The following is an 18,348-nucleotide window of genomic DNA, read 5'->3' as shown; positions in this document are numbered from 1 at the left end:
CACCTTCTGTCAATACTACTAATGGTTCCCTCTTGGACGCAACACACAAGGGTTCTATCTCCCAGTCAACTCTTAATCTCCCTGATATTTATTATATTCGCAAATTGAACTTTAATCTTATTTCTGTTGGTCAACTTGTTGATTTGGATTTTGATGTCACATTTTCTAATTCTGGTTGTCATGTACAGGATCGTCGGACGAGACAAATCATCAGGACTGGACGTAAGGTCGGAAGGTTATTTGAACTCGAGAATCTTCATATTCCTCCTGTACCAAATATCTGTGCTGCTTCTTCTCAATCTACCCTTCACTTATGGCATCAACATCTTACTCACAGCTCCTTAAGAAAATTGCGTCCTCTTGTGTCTCAGAGTATTTTGGGTCAGGTTCCTAATGAGTCTTTTTATTACATTTCTTGTCAAACTGTCAAACAACTTGCTTTATCTTTTCATAATAATTCCTCTCTTGCTTGCTCTCCTTTTGATCTTATCCATTCTGATGTTTGGGTCCCCACTCCCACCGCTTCTATGGGAGGAGCTTGATACTTTGTCATTTTCATTGATGATTATTCACACTTTACTTGGGTTTATTTGATGACTAATCACCATGGGTTACCTCAGATTTATATTAACTTTGCCACTATGATGAAAACTCAGTTCTCCAAGGTCATTAAGGTTTTTCAATGCGATAATGCTATGGAATATCGTGATTCCAAACTTTTAACCTTTCTTGAAGAACAGGGTACTTTGTCTGAGCTTTCTTGTCCTGGTACGTCTCAACAAAATGGCCGAGCTGAACGCAAACACCGTCACATTCTTGACTCTGTTCGTGCAATGCTTCTTTCTTCTTTATGTCCTGAGCGTACTTGGAGTGAAGCTGTTATTACTGCTGTTCATTTTATCAATAGACTTCCTTCTTCTGTTCTTGGTAACGTTACTCATTTTGAGCGTCTTTTTCATACCTCTCCAAATTACAGTTCTCTTCGAGTATTCAGTTGTGTCTGTTTCGTTCTTCTTCAACCTCATGAACACAGTAAAGTTGAACCTCGGGCTCGCATGTGTTATTTTCTTGGTTATGACACTGAACATAAGGGTTATCATTGTTGGGATCCTCTCTCTAAACGCATTCGTATATCTCGTCATGTTGATTTCTAGGAGCATCACATGTTTTCTCAATTTTCCTCCTTTGAGTCCATTCCTCCTACTCAGTCACCTTTCTTTACTAAACCCAATGTTGACCTTTTTTCTAGTGATGATTCTACAGGTTCTATCTCGGGTCACTCTCTACAGCCTTCTGCTCTTCCGCCTTCTCCATCTACTGATGATTCCAGACTGGACGATAATCCTACTCCTACCGTTATGCCTCCTCCTTCCACTCGTTCTTCTAGGGTAAGAAATCCACCTCCTCATCTTCTTGATTATCATTGCTTTTCTACTATTCTTCATCAATATGAACCTAAGTCATTCAAAGAAGCCTCCACAAATCCAAATTGGCAACAAGAAATGCAGGAAGAAATACAGGCACTTGAAAAAGCACACACTTGGAATTTGGTTGATCCTCCTCCTAATCAGGAAATTATGGGCAGTAGATGGGTATACAAGATCAAGACCCGCTCTGATGGCTCTATTGACCGTTATAAGGTATGCTTAGTTGCTCAAGGTTGTACGCAAGAGTATGGTATTGACTATGAAGAGACTTTTGCTCCTGTTGCTCATCTCACATCTGTTTGAGCTCTTTTTGCCATTGCTGCAGCGAAAAAATGGTCTCTCAGTAAGATAAACGTGAAGAATACATTTTTTAATGGAGATTTGAAAAGGAAGGTCTATATGAAACCACCTCCAGGTTATCCTTGTCTTTCTAGCAAAGTCTGTCTCCTTCGCAAGGCACTTTATGGTCTTAAGCAAGCTCCTCGTGAATGGTTTGACAAGTTCAGCACCACTATCTGCAATCTCGATTTCACTTGCAGCCCTCATGAGAATGCGTTTTTTATTCGTAAAAGTGAACGTGGAGTTGTTCTTCTACTTTTGTATGTTGATGACATGATCATTACTGGAGATGATGTTGATGGTATATCTGATCTCAAAGCCTTCCTTCACCGTACCTTTGAGATGAAAGATCTTAGTTCTCTTAGCTATTTTCTTGGTCTCAAGGTCATATTTACAGATGATGGCATCTATCTCTCTCAAACTAAGTATGCTTCAGATCTTCTTGCTCGCGCTAGGATTACCAATAGTTGCATTGAGTCTACTCTCCTTGAGCCTAATATTCGATTTACCCCTATGGATGGCATTATTTTGGATAATCCTACTCTCTCTATCGACAGTTAGTTGGAGGTCTAGTCTACTTAACTGTCACCTGACCCGACATCGCCTATCCAATTCATGTTCTTATCCAGTTCTTGTCAGTTCCTCGTACTACTCACTATGCGGCAGTTCTTCACATTCTTCGCTACATCAAAGGCACCCTATTTCATGGCCTTTATTTTTCTACCCATTCATTTTTGTCTCTTTAGGCATACTCCAATGCTGATTGGGCTGGTGATCCCACTGATCGGCATTCTACTACTGGTTACTGTTTGTTTCTTGGCGATGCTCTCATTTCTTGGCATGCTAAGAAGCAAATATTCACTGCTCGATCAAGCATAGAAGCTGAGTACCGTGCTCTCGTTGACACCACTGCTGAGGTTGTCTCGATCCATTGGCTTCTCGAAGATTTGGGTGCTCCTCAGCCATCCCCTACTGATATTTTTTGTGACAACCATAATGCTATTTTGATTGCCCATAATGATGTGTTTCATGAACGCACCAAATATATTGAGATTGATTGTCACTTTGTTCGGCAACATATTCTTATTGATGCTCTTCGTCTCATTGTTGTTGGAACACTGAATCAAACTGCTGACATCTTCACAAAATCTCATCATCCAACTTGTTTCTGGACCCTGTTATCCAAACTCAAGATGGTATCCTTAGCTCCCACTTGAGTTTGAGGTGGATGTTAGAGAATCATTAGAATCAATTTAGATCAATTAGTATCATTTATATTTATATAGCATATCTGTATATTAATTGTAGGATTCTATGTTTTTATGACTTTGATTCTTCTAGCGGTTATATATACCCCTTGTACATTGTACTTTTCACATAACTCAATAATACACAAATCCTTTCTCTAGTTTAGTCTCTTATTTCTAACATCGAAGAAGAGGTCAGCAGGTCTTGAGACATCGAGGTCAAGGCTCGATAAGTAATTTTCGAAGAACATAGATAAGTCTTATCGGAGAAGAGTGATAAGTGAATAAAATTGATGGCAGTTATTCACATTGTACAAAGAGTGGGAACAGATTGATGCACGTGGGAAATAGTGTCGAAGTGGTGGTCAGAAAACTGAATCGAAGGCAAAGTTTCAATCTATAAAGTGCGCGAACAGTTATTTAGCAAAGCTAGCTGCTAGAATGTCGTATCAGTAAATAATTGGACAGATTGGCCTATAAATTGACAAGACGCAGATAAAGAAAGAGTTGAAATCTTTTCAGAGAAAAGACTCACACTCACTCACATCTCTAGGGACTTTCTGAGTTAGTCAAGAGTCTTTTTCTTTGAAGAATTCCTTCCATGTCTTTACTTTTCATTTAAATTCCTTGTAACTTTCTTTCTATGCAATTTATCTTCTTTGCAAAGTCCTTTCCTTTTCTTTAAATTTAGCAACTTTTACCCTTTTCAGTCTTTACCTTTTAATTTGTCCTTTATTTTTCCAAACACTTTTCCTTTTTATAATTTAATTTTCTTTTTATTCAAGTCATTTAAGTTTTATTGTTCATTTTGAATTTCTGCTAAAACTTAGTTCCTTCTTCTTCGTCATTGTCAAAGGTATGGATTTTGATGCAAATAAAACTGGTACTCATAAAGAGGAGTAGGTTTCGCTCCCAGACGATTAGATATCGAACCACCATCGATTTGCTAAAAATTGACAAAACAAATTGGCACGCTCGGTGGGACAGTTTGAAAATTTAATTGTGTCAAAATTTGTTGTTTTCAACTATTACATTATGCATGCAGTGTTGATATTTGGTGCATGCGATTAAGAAGTGGTAGAATTGTTACCATGTCTAAAGATGTAAGAACCGCAAATTAATTAACCGATTAATTAACGTAAAACAATAATAATTTAATTACCCGAAATAGGTTTAAAATTTTAGAATATTAATATGATATTTGGACTCAATAGATTTTTCTGAGTTGGAAAATGTAATTTTCTTCGGAAAATTGCGTAAAAAGGCGTACCGGTAAATTAACCGGCAGTACCGGCTAAAGTCTGTCCCGTACTGTCCGAGAATGATAAAAACAGTAGAAAAACTTAGGAAATAAATTAAAGTTAAAAACCAGGCGCTAATTTTAAAAGTTTAGGGTTTAGGGTTTGGGTCAAGTTGAGAAAGTTCAGAAGTAAGCTTAGGTTTTGTAATCCGATAATAATGCATGACTTGACTGAATAATTAGATTAGTTAATTAATTAGTGCCAGAAAAATTAGAGTGGCGCAGCAGAAGCTTGTGGAATGCAATGGAACATGATAGTTGGGAATAGAGGTAGTAAAATGGTGACTAAATATATCTTAGGTTTGAATACTTGAATAGTTTAGTAGGTTATGATAAGTAAGGATTTCTAAAAAAACTAAGTTTAATTATGGCTGTAAGATTATATTGAATTAGAGCAGGTTTTGGAGATGATTATAGGTGTAATTGAATTGAAATGCTAATGTTGTATTGAGGTTGATTGAAGGGAGCTAAGAGTGAGAAGAATGAGTACGGCGTAGGCTTGAATTCGGTTAAGATATGACGTTATAAATAAGAATAAAAGATGTACAAAAGAGATTTGAGCTGACATGGAGGGATGAAAAGAAGCATAGTAAGAGGTAGATTTAAGTTGAGGGAACATTTAATGATGATGATGGGTAAACCAAATTTTAAGGACAAAATTTCTTATTTGGTAGGGAGAATGTAAGAACCGTGAATTAATTAACGTAAAATAATAATAATTTAACTATCCGGAATAGATTCAAAATTGTAGAATATTAATTAGAAAATATAAATATGATATTTGGACTCAGTAGGCTTTTCTGAGTTGGAAAATATAATTTTCTTCGAAAAATTGCGTAAAAATGCGTACCGGTAAATTAACCGGCAATACCAGCTTAAGTCTGTCCCGTACTGTGCGAGAATGATAAAAATAGTAGAAAAAGTTAGGAAATAAATTAAAGTTAAAAATCAGGCACTAATTTTAAAAGTTTGGCCCGAAATTGGGCCAAACGGACCAAAAATGCTAACGGATTGGACCGGACCCAAGTTGGGCCCAAGCCCAACATATATAAACACACAATTAGACCCAATTCAGTCTCATAATACACTTGCACACAACCCTAATAGCTGCATTGATGAAGAGGGATTTCACTATTCATCCTCTTCTTCAATTGCTTGTAACTTGAGCTACGAAGCTCCAATCGACGTACCGTTTGTGGCCACACGATCACCACGAAGAGCTCTACAAAACTCATCCAAGAAACTAGTAAAAAAATCATGAATTCCCCCTCAGAATTTCCTTTCATAAATTCGAAATTTGGGTTTTGTATTGAGTGAAATTTTATAATTTTGGGTGTTTAGGTACACTCTAGCCTTTAGTTTTTATTGGGTTTGACCCAATCAATATTGGGTAAGGTGAGTTTATTCTCAACCCTTGTGAAATTATGATTATGATGAACCCTAGGTTGATTGGTTATGAATTATGTGTATATAGCTTGAAGTTGTGATTGTTGGCATTTAATTGCAGCTTTGGATTGATTGTTGGTGATTGGAGGCTTGAGTTGGATTCAACTTGGTGATTCAGTGCATATTGGGAATCGGCTAAGGTATGGTTTCGATTTTCTCTATGTAATATATAATATTTCTGGACACTTAGTCTAGTGACCCATAGGATAGATTTGGATTGAATTGGTTGTTGAGATTGTTGAATAAGGATGTATGATGATTTGATGATTTTGATTATTTTAATGAATTGTGTTGTTGATATTGATAAATGATATTGAAGTTTGAGATTGAGATTGAATGAGATTGATTATGATGATTGTTACCGATATAATGATGATTGATTATTGTGTTGGGTGGAAAATTGTTTTAGTGTGATACAATTGATCATTGGAGTTGAGGATTATGTAATGTGAATAGAAACTTGGTAAGATTGGTAAAGAAGGTGGTATGCTCTTGTAATAATTTCAATCCTAATGAGCTACTATCCACCTAGACATTACCTACTAGAGGAGGTCCATGGAAGGATATCTGTTAGTTACAGATTAAGGAGCAACATGTAAAAGAGAAGATGATCACTGGGCTGACCATGGAGGCTGGTGATGGTAGAAGAACTCGATTCTGGGAGGACGTCTTACTATATTGTTGGTGCTCTAAAAGATAGGTTTCCAAGGCTCTTCTCGATTTCAATCCAAAAAGGATCTGTCATTGGAGTCTGTGGGTTATGGAATGGGATAGAGTGGATTTGGAATTTCTAATGGAGACTTGAACTATTCCAATGGGAGTTGAAACTTATGAATCAGTTACATGACACTCTGAAGCTGGTTAAACTAGCGGCTAACAGAGAGGATACGCTTGTGTGGAAGTTTGATAGACAAGGTGTTTTTCCTACTAACTCATTTGTGCAGGTGTTGCACAAGGAAACACTCCCGGAGGACGTAACAAGTTATAGCTTCACCAAGACTATTTGGAAATGCTTAGTTCCTCAAAGAGTGGAGCTGTTTGCTTAGTTTGTCTTGATAGGAAGGGTGAATACGAAAGAAAGATTATGTCGGTTTGGGATAGTTAATCATGAGGATAATATGTGTGCTCTATGAAAAAAGATGTTGAAAATGTTCATCACTTATTTCTTGGATGTGAATTTACTTAGCAGGTTTGGTGCACTTGGTTAGATCATTTTGACAGGAAATGGTCCTTTTCCTGGTACTGTGAAGGAACATTTTTAAAGTTGGACAGACACAAGCGTTAGAAAGGAGGAGCGCGAAAAATGGTTCATTTGTTTTTTTTTTTTTTTTTGCCATAGTTTAGAACGTTTGGATGGAAAAGAACGGGAGGATATTTTAGAATAAAGAAACAGGCGTAGAAGATATCTTTGACATGTCTTTTCATAGTTACTAGTAGTGGAGGTATAAAGATCCCTTTTGTTGTTGATGGTAATGCCAAAGATGACAATGGGATATGTTTTTGTTTTGTAAGCTGTTAGGTGGTTTTTGTTTGTGTTAGTTTATTTTTGCCATTGATTTTTTGTTCCACTTTGGTGTTGAGCTCCTTTGTTTCAAAAAAAAAAAAATCTCAAATTTTACTTTCTTCATCACTAATAGTTGTATAAGTCCTAACGTCCTTTGACTTTTCGCTATAAATGGTGTTTTAATCTATGAACTTCTAAAAAAATCTTATGACATTATTTATATTTGTATTTTCTTTTCATTTTTTTCAACAGAAATCACATTCTTCAATCCTACGTCAATTTTACTTGAAAGTGTTTTTTTAGCAACTGTCTTTGACTAACAATTCTACTTATACTTTTTGAATGAAAAGTTGGATTACTAGTCAAATTTTTACGAACAATAACTTCACTTAATACCATTATTATTCAGAAAAAAATTGAACAAAAATTCAAAAATTGAATTTAATACCATAACAAAGGTTCAATAATGTAGTTAAAAAAAATTAGAACAAGAAAATTTTAACAATTAAGTTAAGACCTAAACAAAAATTAATAATTTAATTTCAAAAAAAAAATAATAACAAAAATTTAATAATTAATTTTAAATCATTTAGAACAAAATATAACGGAGCAAAATTCAATTAAAAAGTTCAATAATTTAGTTCAATTCAGTTCAGCAAAAAAAAAATCATTTCAATAACTCAGCAAAATTCATAATCATATCTAAAAAAAAAGTTATATTATATGATATAAGCATATAATAGTATTGATACAAGTACAAAGAAAAAGGAGGAGACTAAAAATACACACCAGAAGGAAAAAAAAAAAAATGGAGATCCTAACTAAATTGGCAGTGCCATGGGAGAGAGGCCAGAGGCAGCCACATTTAATTTAATCAAAAATATTTTTATATTTTTAATTAATTAATAATTTATATATTTTTAAATTAAAATATTAAAGATGTATTTTAGTATTTATCTTTTTTTTTTCTTTTTTATTAGATACTTTTTTTATTTAAAAAAATATTTTTATATTTTTAATTAATCAAAAAATTATGTCTTCAAATTAAAAAAAAAAAAAAATCTTTGGTTTTTTCCCGCTGGTGAGTGGTGATGAAGACTTTGACGAGTAAGAATTGAATGAGAACGAATACTGCAAGTTGATGATTCACATGATTCACCCTGTTTCTTCGTCTTCATTAGAGAAGGACCAGCCCACCATCATTATAATATTCAGATTTAATTTTCGTCTTCTCCAGTCTTGAGCGGTGGCCTTGACTCACTGAATTTTCCACTCTCCTGAACCACCTAACTTTTCGGTTGCCACTCAGTCCTTACAAACACACATCTGAACCTGATACCTCTTAACCTCTCCACTCCAAAACAAACACCCCTTCAATTTTTCCTCACTTTCCCGAGAAAATGGACAACTCTTCCCAAGAATCCCAGCTCCGATCCGATAACTCCGCTACCTATGACTCCACTTATCCTCTGTACGCCATGGCCCTCTCCTCCTCTTCCACTTCTTCCAACCACCAACGCATCGCCGTCGGAAGCTTCATCGAAGAATACACAAACCGCGTTGACATCCTCTCCTTCAACCCCGAAACCCTAACCCTAAGGCCCAACCCTTCTCTCTCCTTCGACCACCCTTACCCTCCCACAAAGCTCATGTTCCACCCCTCCACCCCTTCCTCCCTTCTCCGCCACTCCGCCGTCGACCTCCTCGCCACCTCCGGTGACTACCTCCGCCTCTGGGAGGTCCGCGAATCCTCCGTCGAGGCCCTTTCCCTCTTCAACAACAGCAAGACCAGCGAGTTTTGCGCCCCTCTCACCTCCTTCGATTGGAACGACATCGATCCCAAACGCATCGGAACCTCAAGCATCGACACCACCTGCACAATCTGGGACATCGAAAAGGGCGTCGTTGAAACGCAGCTCATTGCGCACGATAAAGAGGTTTACGACATTGCTTGGGGTGAAGCCCGTGTCTTCGCTTCGGTTTCCGCTGATGGATCTGTTCGAATCTTCGATTTGAGGGATAAGGAGCACTCCACAATCATCTACGAGAGCCCCCAGCCCGATACGCCATTGCTGCGTTTGGCGTGGAACAAGCAGGATTTGAGGTACATGGCGACCATCTTGATGGACAGTAATAAAGTTGTGATATTGGATATTAGGTCTCCGACGATGCCAGTGGCGGAGTTAGAGAGGCACCGTGGGAGTGTGAGTGCAATTGCTTGGGCTCCGCAGAGTTCTAGGCACATTTGTTCTGCTGGGGATGATGCTCAGGCTCTGATTTGGGAATTGCCTACTGTGGCTGGACCTAATGGGATTGATCCAATGTCTGTGTATTCTGCTGCTTCTGAGATTAATCAATTGCAGTGGTCCGTGGCGCAGCCCGATTGGATCGCCATTGCTTTTGCCAACAAGATGCAGCTTTTGAGGGTTTGATCTGAGGTCAGGGGAATCAATAATTGAATTTAGCTTAGATAACTGAAAACTGATGGATGGACTCCCAATTACCACGTTGTAGTGGAAACTTGATTATGTATATGCTTAGTTAATTGTGATATATTGGTTAATGTACTGACGATTATAGTGGAAGAGGTGTTTAATCACTTAGCACCGAACTGCTTTACCTTCTTGCATTTTGTGTAGGATTTGGTTCCTCTAAAGATAGTGAAGTTGTGGGGAAGAAGAATACTAATATCCATGATATATGGAAATGTTTCAAAAGGCTTCTTAGTGTGCTTGATATATTATTGTTGTAATCATTACTGTTGGAGACAAGTCTAAGAATAATTTTCTAGCTTTTTGTGATGGCAAAATTTGAGATGATGCTATGGCTAAAATTATAAAATGAACCTCGGAATTGGCATTTCTTCCTTGAATGCCAAAACATTTCGGTCTGTTCATAAGCTTTTTGAAAGGGCAGTTAAATTAAAGTGACTTAGATTAACCAAAAAAAATGGAGTTAATTTTCTCTGCATTTAGCTTGTTTCTAATCATCTAATGCTTTAGGCAAGTCCCATTTGCATTGCATCATATTATTCTTATTCTTTGCTTCATTTTTGGGTGGAACCTCTAATCGACTCTTCGCCCAGATCAAATATTGAATGAATTCATCAAAGCTAGGAAACAAGATGAAGGCCTGCGGTTTATATTGTTATTACGTGTGAATAAGATTGCAAACTAATTACTTTGTACTCGTTATATTTATAAAATGGATTATAATAATGAGTCTTCATCTATTATTATGGCAATCTGCAAAGTTTTAATAAATGGCTCAACGATCATATAAACATAAACCCGTGACAATATGGCTTGAGTTGAGAACATAATCTAATAGTAGAACAGAAACAGAATATTGGCAGCTAATTGAAGAACATAACAAAGTGCCAAGGTGGGCGTGGTCTGAATATTTAAACATCATCGGTTTTGACGAGAATGTTTGGTACTAATCCAAATTGCCATAGATGTAATAAGGTAACTCAGAACTTGATGCATGTGTTGCGGGACTGCGCGGCAGCGTTAAGGATATGGGTGCAACTTATCCACCCCAGCTACATTGTCAATTTTTTTAGAACTCCCTTCGATATTTGGATCCGATGGAATCTTTCCTTGGAACCAATCACCAAAATGGAAATTTGGATTACTTACATAACTATTTTTTTTTAGTTACATGTTGGATGATATGGAATTGGCGGAACAAGGAGATATTCAAGCCCCCACTTCAAAGACCGAATCCAGCTGTGGACATGATCAGGGACTATGCTTATAATATTATGAAGGCGCATGGAGCACAGACTGATAATGGGCAGATCAGACGCAGATTCGGAGTGAAAAAGACAAAAAAAAGAACGATTTGAAGAGTAAATTGCACTAATGCACTTATTAGGTCCGCAGTTATATTTAGTGGTCAAGAAAATGGCATTCAATGGCCTAAATTTAACGACCATTTAACAGAGGATGTGCGACTTAGCTTGATCTAAGTTTCATTTGGACTTGAAGGCTTATTGTATTCAACTTCTCATAGATATCAGATATGAAGAAGTCTTTGTCTTTTTTGTATCGTTTGTAAAACTCTAGATCTCGAAGGAGAGATAAGGTCAGTACTCCGTGCATACAAGACTATAAATCAAAAGATCACAACCATTCAAACTGAATAAAAACAAGCCATACAGAGACTAACACACCCAAACATGGTAATACATCAGCACAAATAGCTCTAAAACAAACCTTCTTTATCAAACACAACCAATACCTGACGTTCTTGCAGTTCAAGACAGAATACGACTCCATAACAAGTAAGACAACACGATTCTATATGAAAGACACTACAAGACTTATAACATATTTTTCTTTTGTTGAACTTCTTTCTTCTGATATCTATAGTTGTGTTACTCTTTTTCTTCTTCTGGTTCTTGTAGTTATACTTATATCTTCTATTTCATTTTTCCCGCGCATGTCCTGCCTAATGTAACTTACTATAGCCTCATCCTCATTACAAGTCAAATTAAGTTGCAATCATATTCTTCATATTTTAGTAGCTTCACTTCCAGACTCATCATCTTCACTTGCACTTGGAACTTCTCCCTCAAAGTCTGCCTTGTTTCTTTTCTTACTAACTTCTTCTCTAAATTTCCGTTTAGTTCTTTTTTCCACTTTTGTATTCTTCTTTTTTTTGTTACCCCACTCTTAGTTTTATCCTTTTCTTTATCAACTCCCCCTTTTTATTATATGTTTTTACTTTTCTCTCTTTTGATCTTACTACCTGTCCAAAAAAAAAAAAAAAAGATCTTACTAAAAGAATATTTTTCTTTCTCCTTCACATCACACTTTCTCACACTTCTCATCAACATTTGGGTTGGTCTCTTATATTGAAAATGTAACACCCTACCATGGAAAGTCTTATGCTATAGTCATAAAATCGAGGTGGCGAGATATTACAACCTCTAAAAATAAAATCATATATATAATATAGGTGAAAAAGGGTTTTATCTAGGAGCCTTTTTAAGGAAATATAAACAAAAGCGTTAAACAGAAAAGCACATCACTCGCGTAATTCACACACACACACACACACACATATATGAAAAGATTTCCAAAGATACAGATAACAGATCTCCTGACTCGCCTCGCGAAGTTAAAACCGGTCAAAACATATATATACATATATACACATATATAAGAGAATCCCAAAAGACATGTCCAAAATACAGTTTATAGAACTTATTTTCTCCAAATCAACCTTTAAGAAGGATAAAACTTAATATACATATATAATGGAGATAATAAGTATCTACATATATATGACATAACCAAAAATAAAGTCCCAAAAGCACAAAAGATCTTCGCTTTCAGAAGCTCCCAGTATGTCTAGTGAGGTGCCTCACATCCTGCATCTGAAGACCACAAAATATGTATGGGGTGAGAATCAGAGATTCTCAGCATCGTAACAGTGCCTACATAACTAACATATAAGGTTCCGGAAAAGTCGAAGGCAATCCTAAAACTTCCGACAAAAGATTCAAACTTAAAACTAACATTTAAAACCATAAATAAGGTAAAGTATCTAAGGATTCTTGATTTTATCCCAATTCTAACTTAATCCCTAATTTCATTGCCTTTCCTCCAATCCTCCAAAGCTCTAGTACACAGACAAGAAATACAAACAAAGCAAATACAAGTAGGATATAGATACGGCAAACAGAACATATAGCAGTTAAGCATGAATATCAATTACCAAGCCCAAGAATACAAAACCAAACAAGACACATAAATGCATATGATGCATGCTTTTCCTACTGGCTATGAGCTCACGTGTCGGTTACTTGGCCAGTACCCGACACATTCGGTAGCTAACTCGGATATCGTCCTCTTGAAAACCGGTTGGTAGTACACCACCACGAACCCCACCATTACGAGCAGTACACTACCACGAACCTCGCAAGATCTTCAATTGGAAAACAACACAAACACATGAGTGGTAAACCACTACGAACCCCACAAAGAATTCTCATTTTTAAATTCATTATAAATCATTCACACATTCATTCCCAATCATATCTCATTCATCACTTGTATATCACATCTCTGCACTTCTCAGACATAATTCATCATGTCTCAAGCTTTCTTCATTTCCAAGTTACCACCCCTTCCTAACTTCTTCTCATCAATCAACATATAACTAAGGTTTAGGGGCTAAAAGAGTGAAAATAGAGGTTTAGAGGTTCGAAATTCGGATTTAAAATATAAAATACACTTTGCTGAAAATAGGGGGTTCGCGTACGTGTGGGTCACGCGTACGCGTGTGTGTGTTTTTCCTTGCTCGCGTACGCATGCACCTGCTCGCGTACGCGAGACACCAAACCCGAAGGGAATAGCCACGTCACGTGCAGGTGGTTGCGTACGCGAATTCTGCAGGGTGGCAAATTAGCTCAGTGCTGCAAAATTTCAGTTTTGCACACCGAACTTTCAACGTGCATAACTTTTTCGTTTTAAAATATTTTTCATCCGTTTTTCGAACGGTGTAAACTTCACGGACCCAAATTTCATGTGAGATAATTTTGAAAAAGTTTAGGGGTCCGAAAGCCGAGTTATAACTTGCTAAAATTTGGTCAAAATTTAACTTTTCACAAAAATTCCCAAAGATTGCTAAACCTCAATTTTCACAACAGTTCAATTCCAACCCTTTTTAAAACTTACCCAAACCACATCAAACCAAGTCCCAACATTCTTCAATGCACCAATTCTACTCCATATCACATCAATTTCACAAATATGATCACTCCCACATAATAATTCATTTCCAACAACAACATAATCCATATCAACAACTCGTATATATATATATATATATATATATATATATATATATATATATATATCATCAACACCATCAACTTCCTCATGCCAAATAACAATGAACTCAACCATTCCACATTCAATTCAATACAATATTTTCAATATATACATTATCATTACCATATCCAACAATTCAAGTTCAATATACATCATCATCGTTATTATTATCATACATATCACCAATTATCTCGATCAAACACAATACCAATATCACAACATATAGCACCAACAACAACCTCAAACTCACTAATCCTTATGCATATCAATTCATCACAATCATCAATAATTCAATTCTTATTCTACGGTCAACTAACCTAAGTTTTCACGACATGTTATATTTTAGTTACGAGAAACCGAAACTATACCTTGTCTGATTCCCCGATAAGCCTGGAGCACCTCTCTTATATATCACACCTCAAGCTTTGAAATTCCAGCTCCTCACCAAGAAAAACCCGGCCTCCAAGGTTAGCCCTCTAGCTTCCAATTTCTCAAACTAGCTCCATCCAACAATCAATTTCAATATATTATCATAATTACCAACAAAATCAACATGAAGCTCACCAATTCAACATATATACCAAGGGTTTGAGGGTGCTTACCTGACCCACAGCTCAAGCGAGCTAAACCCGACGATACCCGCAAGTTAATTCGAACCTAAACACCAAAATCAAGCAAAATTCAACATAATTACACATAAAATTTTGAAATTTGGGGAGGAGAGAACTGAAATTGAAATGTGAATTTCTTACCAAATTAGTTACTGGATTTTGTAGAGCTCGTCGCGTGGCCGCAAACAATACTGCGATCGGAGCTCCGGATTGAAGGTTATGGCGAATTCAAAATGGAGCAAGGGTTTGGTTTGGTGCTCATTGTTCTTCCCTTTCCCAAATCTGTTTCAGCGTGTTTTTCATATGGGAAGGGAAAGAGAGCTGAGCTCTTAGGTGCTTTAATGAATTGAATTGGGTCTTGGGCCAATACGGGTTTGGTTCGTTCGGTTTGGTCCGTTCGGCCCAATTTTGAGCCAATTCTTTTAAAATTAATGTCAAAATTCTTATTTTAATTAGCTTTATCTCATTAAACTATACAATTTTCTTTTCTATTTTTTCTGATTAATAATTAATTTATTAGCTAATTATTTATTAATTTTGTGGGTTTTACAGAAAACTCAGTTAAGGTAAACTTTTCCTGATAACATCTTTAAAATTCGGTAGAATTAAAGGATGCGAGATATATTCTTTTTCTATCATATCATGAGTCCCCTTACAATTAATATCATCTATTATTATTGTATTTTTGAAAGTTTCATGTTGGAACCCAATTGAGTTTTTTAAATGACTTCTTCTGTGTTTTTGTCATCCAGAAAGCACTTTGTTGAACTTGAATCTTCCATGTATTTCAAATTCTCTAAATGATTTATGTTTAAGAACTTTTTTTCTTTCATCATGTATTTTTGTTTCACGATATACTACCAATTGATCTTTTAAAAAGACTTCTACCATATTAAAACGCTCTTTCTTTTACCTTGCACTTGATTTTTTATCTCGTCTGTAGTCTTTTTTTTCTTCTCATTCAGTGTATCTCCTCAAAGGATTTTTTTTTTTTTTTTTACGAATATATCAAACCTTTTTTTTCATTAATCTCTAAACAACCAAGACATGAAGTGTGTGTTTGGATTTACGTTGGTGAAACTGGAGTTTGATGAAAGTGATTTTCTAGAATTGATTTTGGATAGAAGTGAGTTTATGCCAAAATGATTTATGTTTGGCAATTTTATATTAAAATTAATTTTGATAAAATAAATATTGTTTGGATAATATTAGTTAAAATCACTTCTAGATAAATAATCAATTAATTATTAAAAAAATATAATATTAAATTATAATATTATTTTTTTAAGTATATTTAATTTTTTTATACTTCTTTTAATACTTTTTTATATAATATTTTTTTATAGTACTCTATTTTAGTATATTATAATTTTTTACTATTATAATAAAAATTAATATTAGTTATATTTTAATTATTATTTTAGATTCTAATTTTTTATTAGTTATATTTTTATTATTATTTATTATTAATTTTTTATTTAATTTATCATTTCTAATAGGAACAATAATACATATTATAAAAAATTAGAATAATAAAAATACACACAAATTAGAATAATTATTTTAATACTTTTAGTATTTTTTTTATTTAGTATTATTTTGAATGATAAAATTTTATTATTTATGACTCTATTGTTATATATGATCAATCTTTTATTTATTTTGTCTTTTTTAATAAAATTAATAATAATAATATTATAATAAAATTACAATAAAAAATTTAATAAAAATTTTAAATATGAAAAAAAAGTATTAAAGGTGATAAAAAAATTATGCAAAAAATCAACAATGATCAGCAACAAACCTAAGCGTATGTTGAGTGAATGCAGAAGTTATAATTTTTTGCTTCAAGTGAATGGACTTTTGAGATACAAAATCACTTCTGCGATCAGAGAATAAAAGTTGCCAAATATAAAAAAACGGCGTTTAATAAACTTAAACGCATTTTTATACTTTCTGATGTAGTTGCTAAACACACCCGAAGCAATTTTCTGAGGACTTTCGATATTTTCATGGGTTAATGAAAAGAGAAATATTTTTATGGTTATTTTTATATAGTCAGAATCTATTATTATCTTAGTTCATATCGATCTTAGAAGAAGGATGCACACATATTTACATGGAAATTAAAGTATGTATCCACCGACACTCTATTGGTGTTAAGAGAATGAAATATATATATGTATTATGTTCACAATGCGATTTTGGCCTTTTGGACCAAATTTTACTGTCTATGCTCAAAATTTGATTTCTTCCACCATATCAACTTTAAGCTATTTATTCAGATAAACATAAATTTTTCCACTTGGAGTCACATCAATTTTGTTTCATTAGAGAATTTAATTTAAAATTTGTGTGGCTTGCATTATTTTGCTTGATTTGTTGTTCTATTGTTAACAACAAATAAATTAACTTTCAAATTTTGTTTCATAATTTTAATTCAAGGAGCGAAAATGATTCTGTTTGTAGACGTCTTAAGGTCTCAATTATAATTTTAAAAATAAAATTAAAGATAAAAAAACATACAAGATGTCGAAGGCAAAGTAAAATGTAAAAATTAAAAAAGAAAGGAAAAAGAATAAATAAAAGTAAAGAATTTTAATTAAAAAATAAAAAATAGAGTATAAGATTGAGTTTAGACTTCAAAGAATTACTCAAGATTATCAGTTTTACTCTGTTATGTCAAGGAAGCTGAGAGTTTTTTTTTTTGGATTTCTAAATTTTTTTTCAGAAGAATTGAACTGATTATAATGTGTGTCCAAAATTTTATTATAGACTAACCTAATATCTACTGACCGTTACTCATATAATATATCTTCGTCAGTTTTTAAACTTAAATAACCGTTCCACACTTGTTGCTTGACTGCTCCTGTACTTTCTACTTCTATGCTTTATTACTATCACTGATAGTTATATCTTTGAGATATCATGACCATAAATTCGGATTTAGTTCAAATTTTAATTAAAATTGTTTTATTTCTAGTGTCAGTTGGAAACTTTTCTAACGTGTTAAAACTGACTTTTAAAAATAACATAAATTGACAATAATATTATTTTATATTTATTTACTTAAAAAACTTATTTTTTTAAGTAATAATAATTTTTTGCCTAACAAGATGCTCTCCAAAATTTCTCATTTGAAGACATGCAATGATTGAAAGTAAAAATATTTAGTTGTTTATTGACATTTATCTTATCTTTGACAAGTTGACGTGTGAATGTCAATTGATATTGAAAGTGTCAAATACTTTTAAGTTAACACTTTGAACACATATTAGTTTGATAGATTAAATGCCCTATTAGTAATAGACTTAATATTTGGGGAATCCGTCAAGGAGATCCCATCTCACCCTATATTTTTGTCCTTTGCATGGAAAGACTTTCTCAGCTTATTACCTCTGCAGTGAATTTGGGGTTTTAAGAGCCTATTTGTCTCAAGAAAGATGGTCCTAAGCTATCTCATCTATGTTTTGTGGATGATCTCATTCTTTTTGCCGAAGCTAGCATGGAACAGGCCGATGTTATTAACAAAGTCTTAGATACTTTTTGCTCGAGCTCAGGACAGAAAGTCAGCAATGAGAAAACTCGTATCTTTTTTTTTTCGCTAATGTGAGTAATAATGTCAGAAG

The 18,348-nt window shown here is 34.5% G+C and overlaps 1 protein-coding gene and 1 long non-coding RNA gene across 2 annotated transcripts; one reads left to right on the top strand and one right to left on the bottom strand.

Moving 5' to 3' along the window:
• The first annotated feature begins 8,355 nt into the window (after positions 1–8,355).
• Positions 8,356–10,072, top strand: TTG1 (Transducin/WD40 repeat-like superfamily protein). The gene has a single exon (XM_088508975.1). It carries the CDS (start codon positions 8,664–8,666, stop codon positions 9,693–9,695), a length of 1,032 nt encoding a protein of 343 aa, XP_088365101.1. The 5' UTR covers positions 8,356–8,663; the 3' UTR covers positions 9,696–10,072.
• Positions 10,073–12,401: 2,329 nt separating this feature from the next.
• On the bottom strand, positions 12,402–15,006 carry LOC107622043 (uncharacterized). The gene is made up of 4 exons (XR_001616042.3): positions 14,861–15,006; positions 14,711–14,765; positions 14,477–14,604; positions 12,402–12,649 (listed from the first exon to the last, which is right to left on the bottom strand). It is a non-coding gene; the product is annotated as an uncharacterized LOC107622043 (long non-coding RNA).
• Between the last annotated feature and the right edge of the window lie 3,342 nt (positions 15,007–18,348).

This window comes from Arachis ipaensis, chromosome B10 (assembly GCF_059453495.1).
Source record: "Arachis ipaensis isolate K30076 ecotype BB chromosome B10, ASM5945349v1, whole genome shotgun sequence".
Lineage (NCBI taxonomy): Eukaryota > Viridiplantae > Streptophyta > Magnoliopsida > Fabales > Fabaceae > Arachis > Arachis ipaensis.
The sequence above is the reverse complement of the archived record's forward strand: the minus strand, read 5'-3'. Positions and strand labels throughout refer to the sequence as shown.

Excerpts from the sequence above, each read along its gene's own strand:
- TTG1 (XM_088508975.1), top strand. The coding sequence starts at position 8,664 with ATGGACAACTCTTCCCAAGAATCCCAGCTCCGATCCGATAACTCCGCT.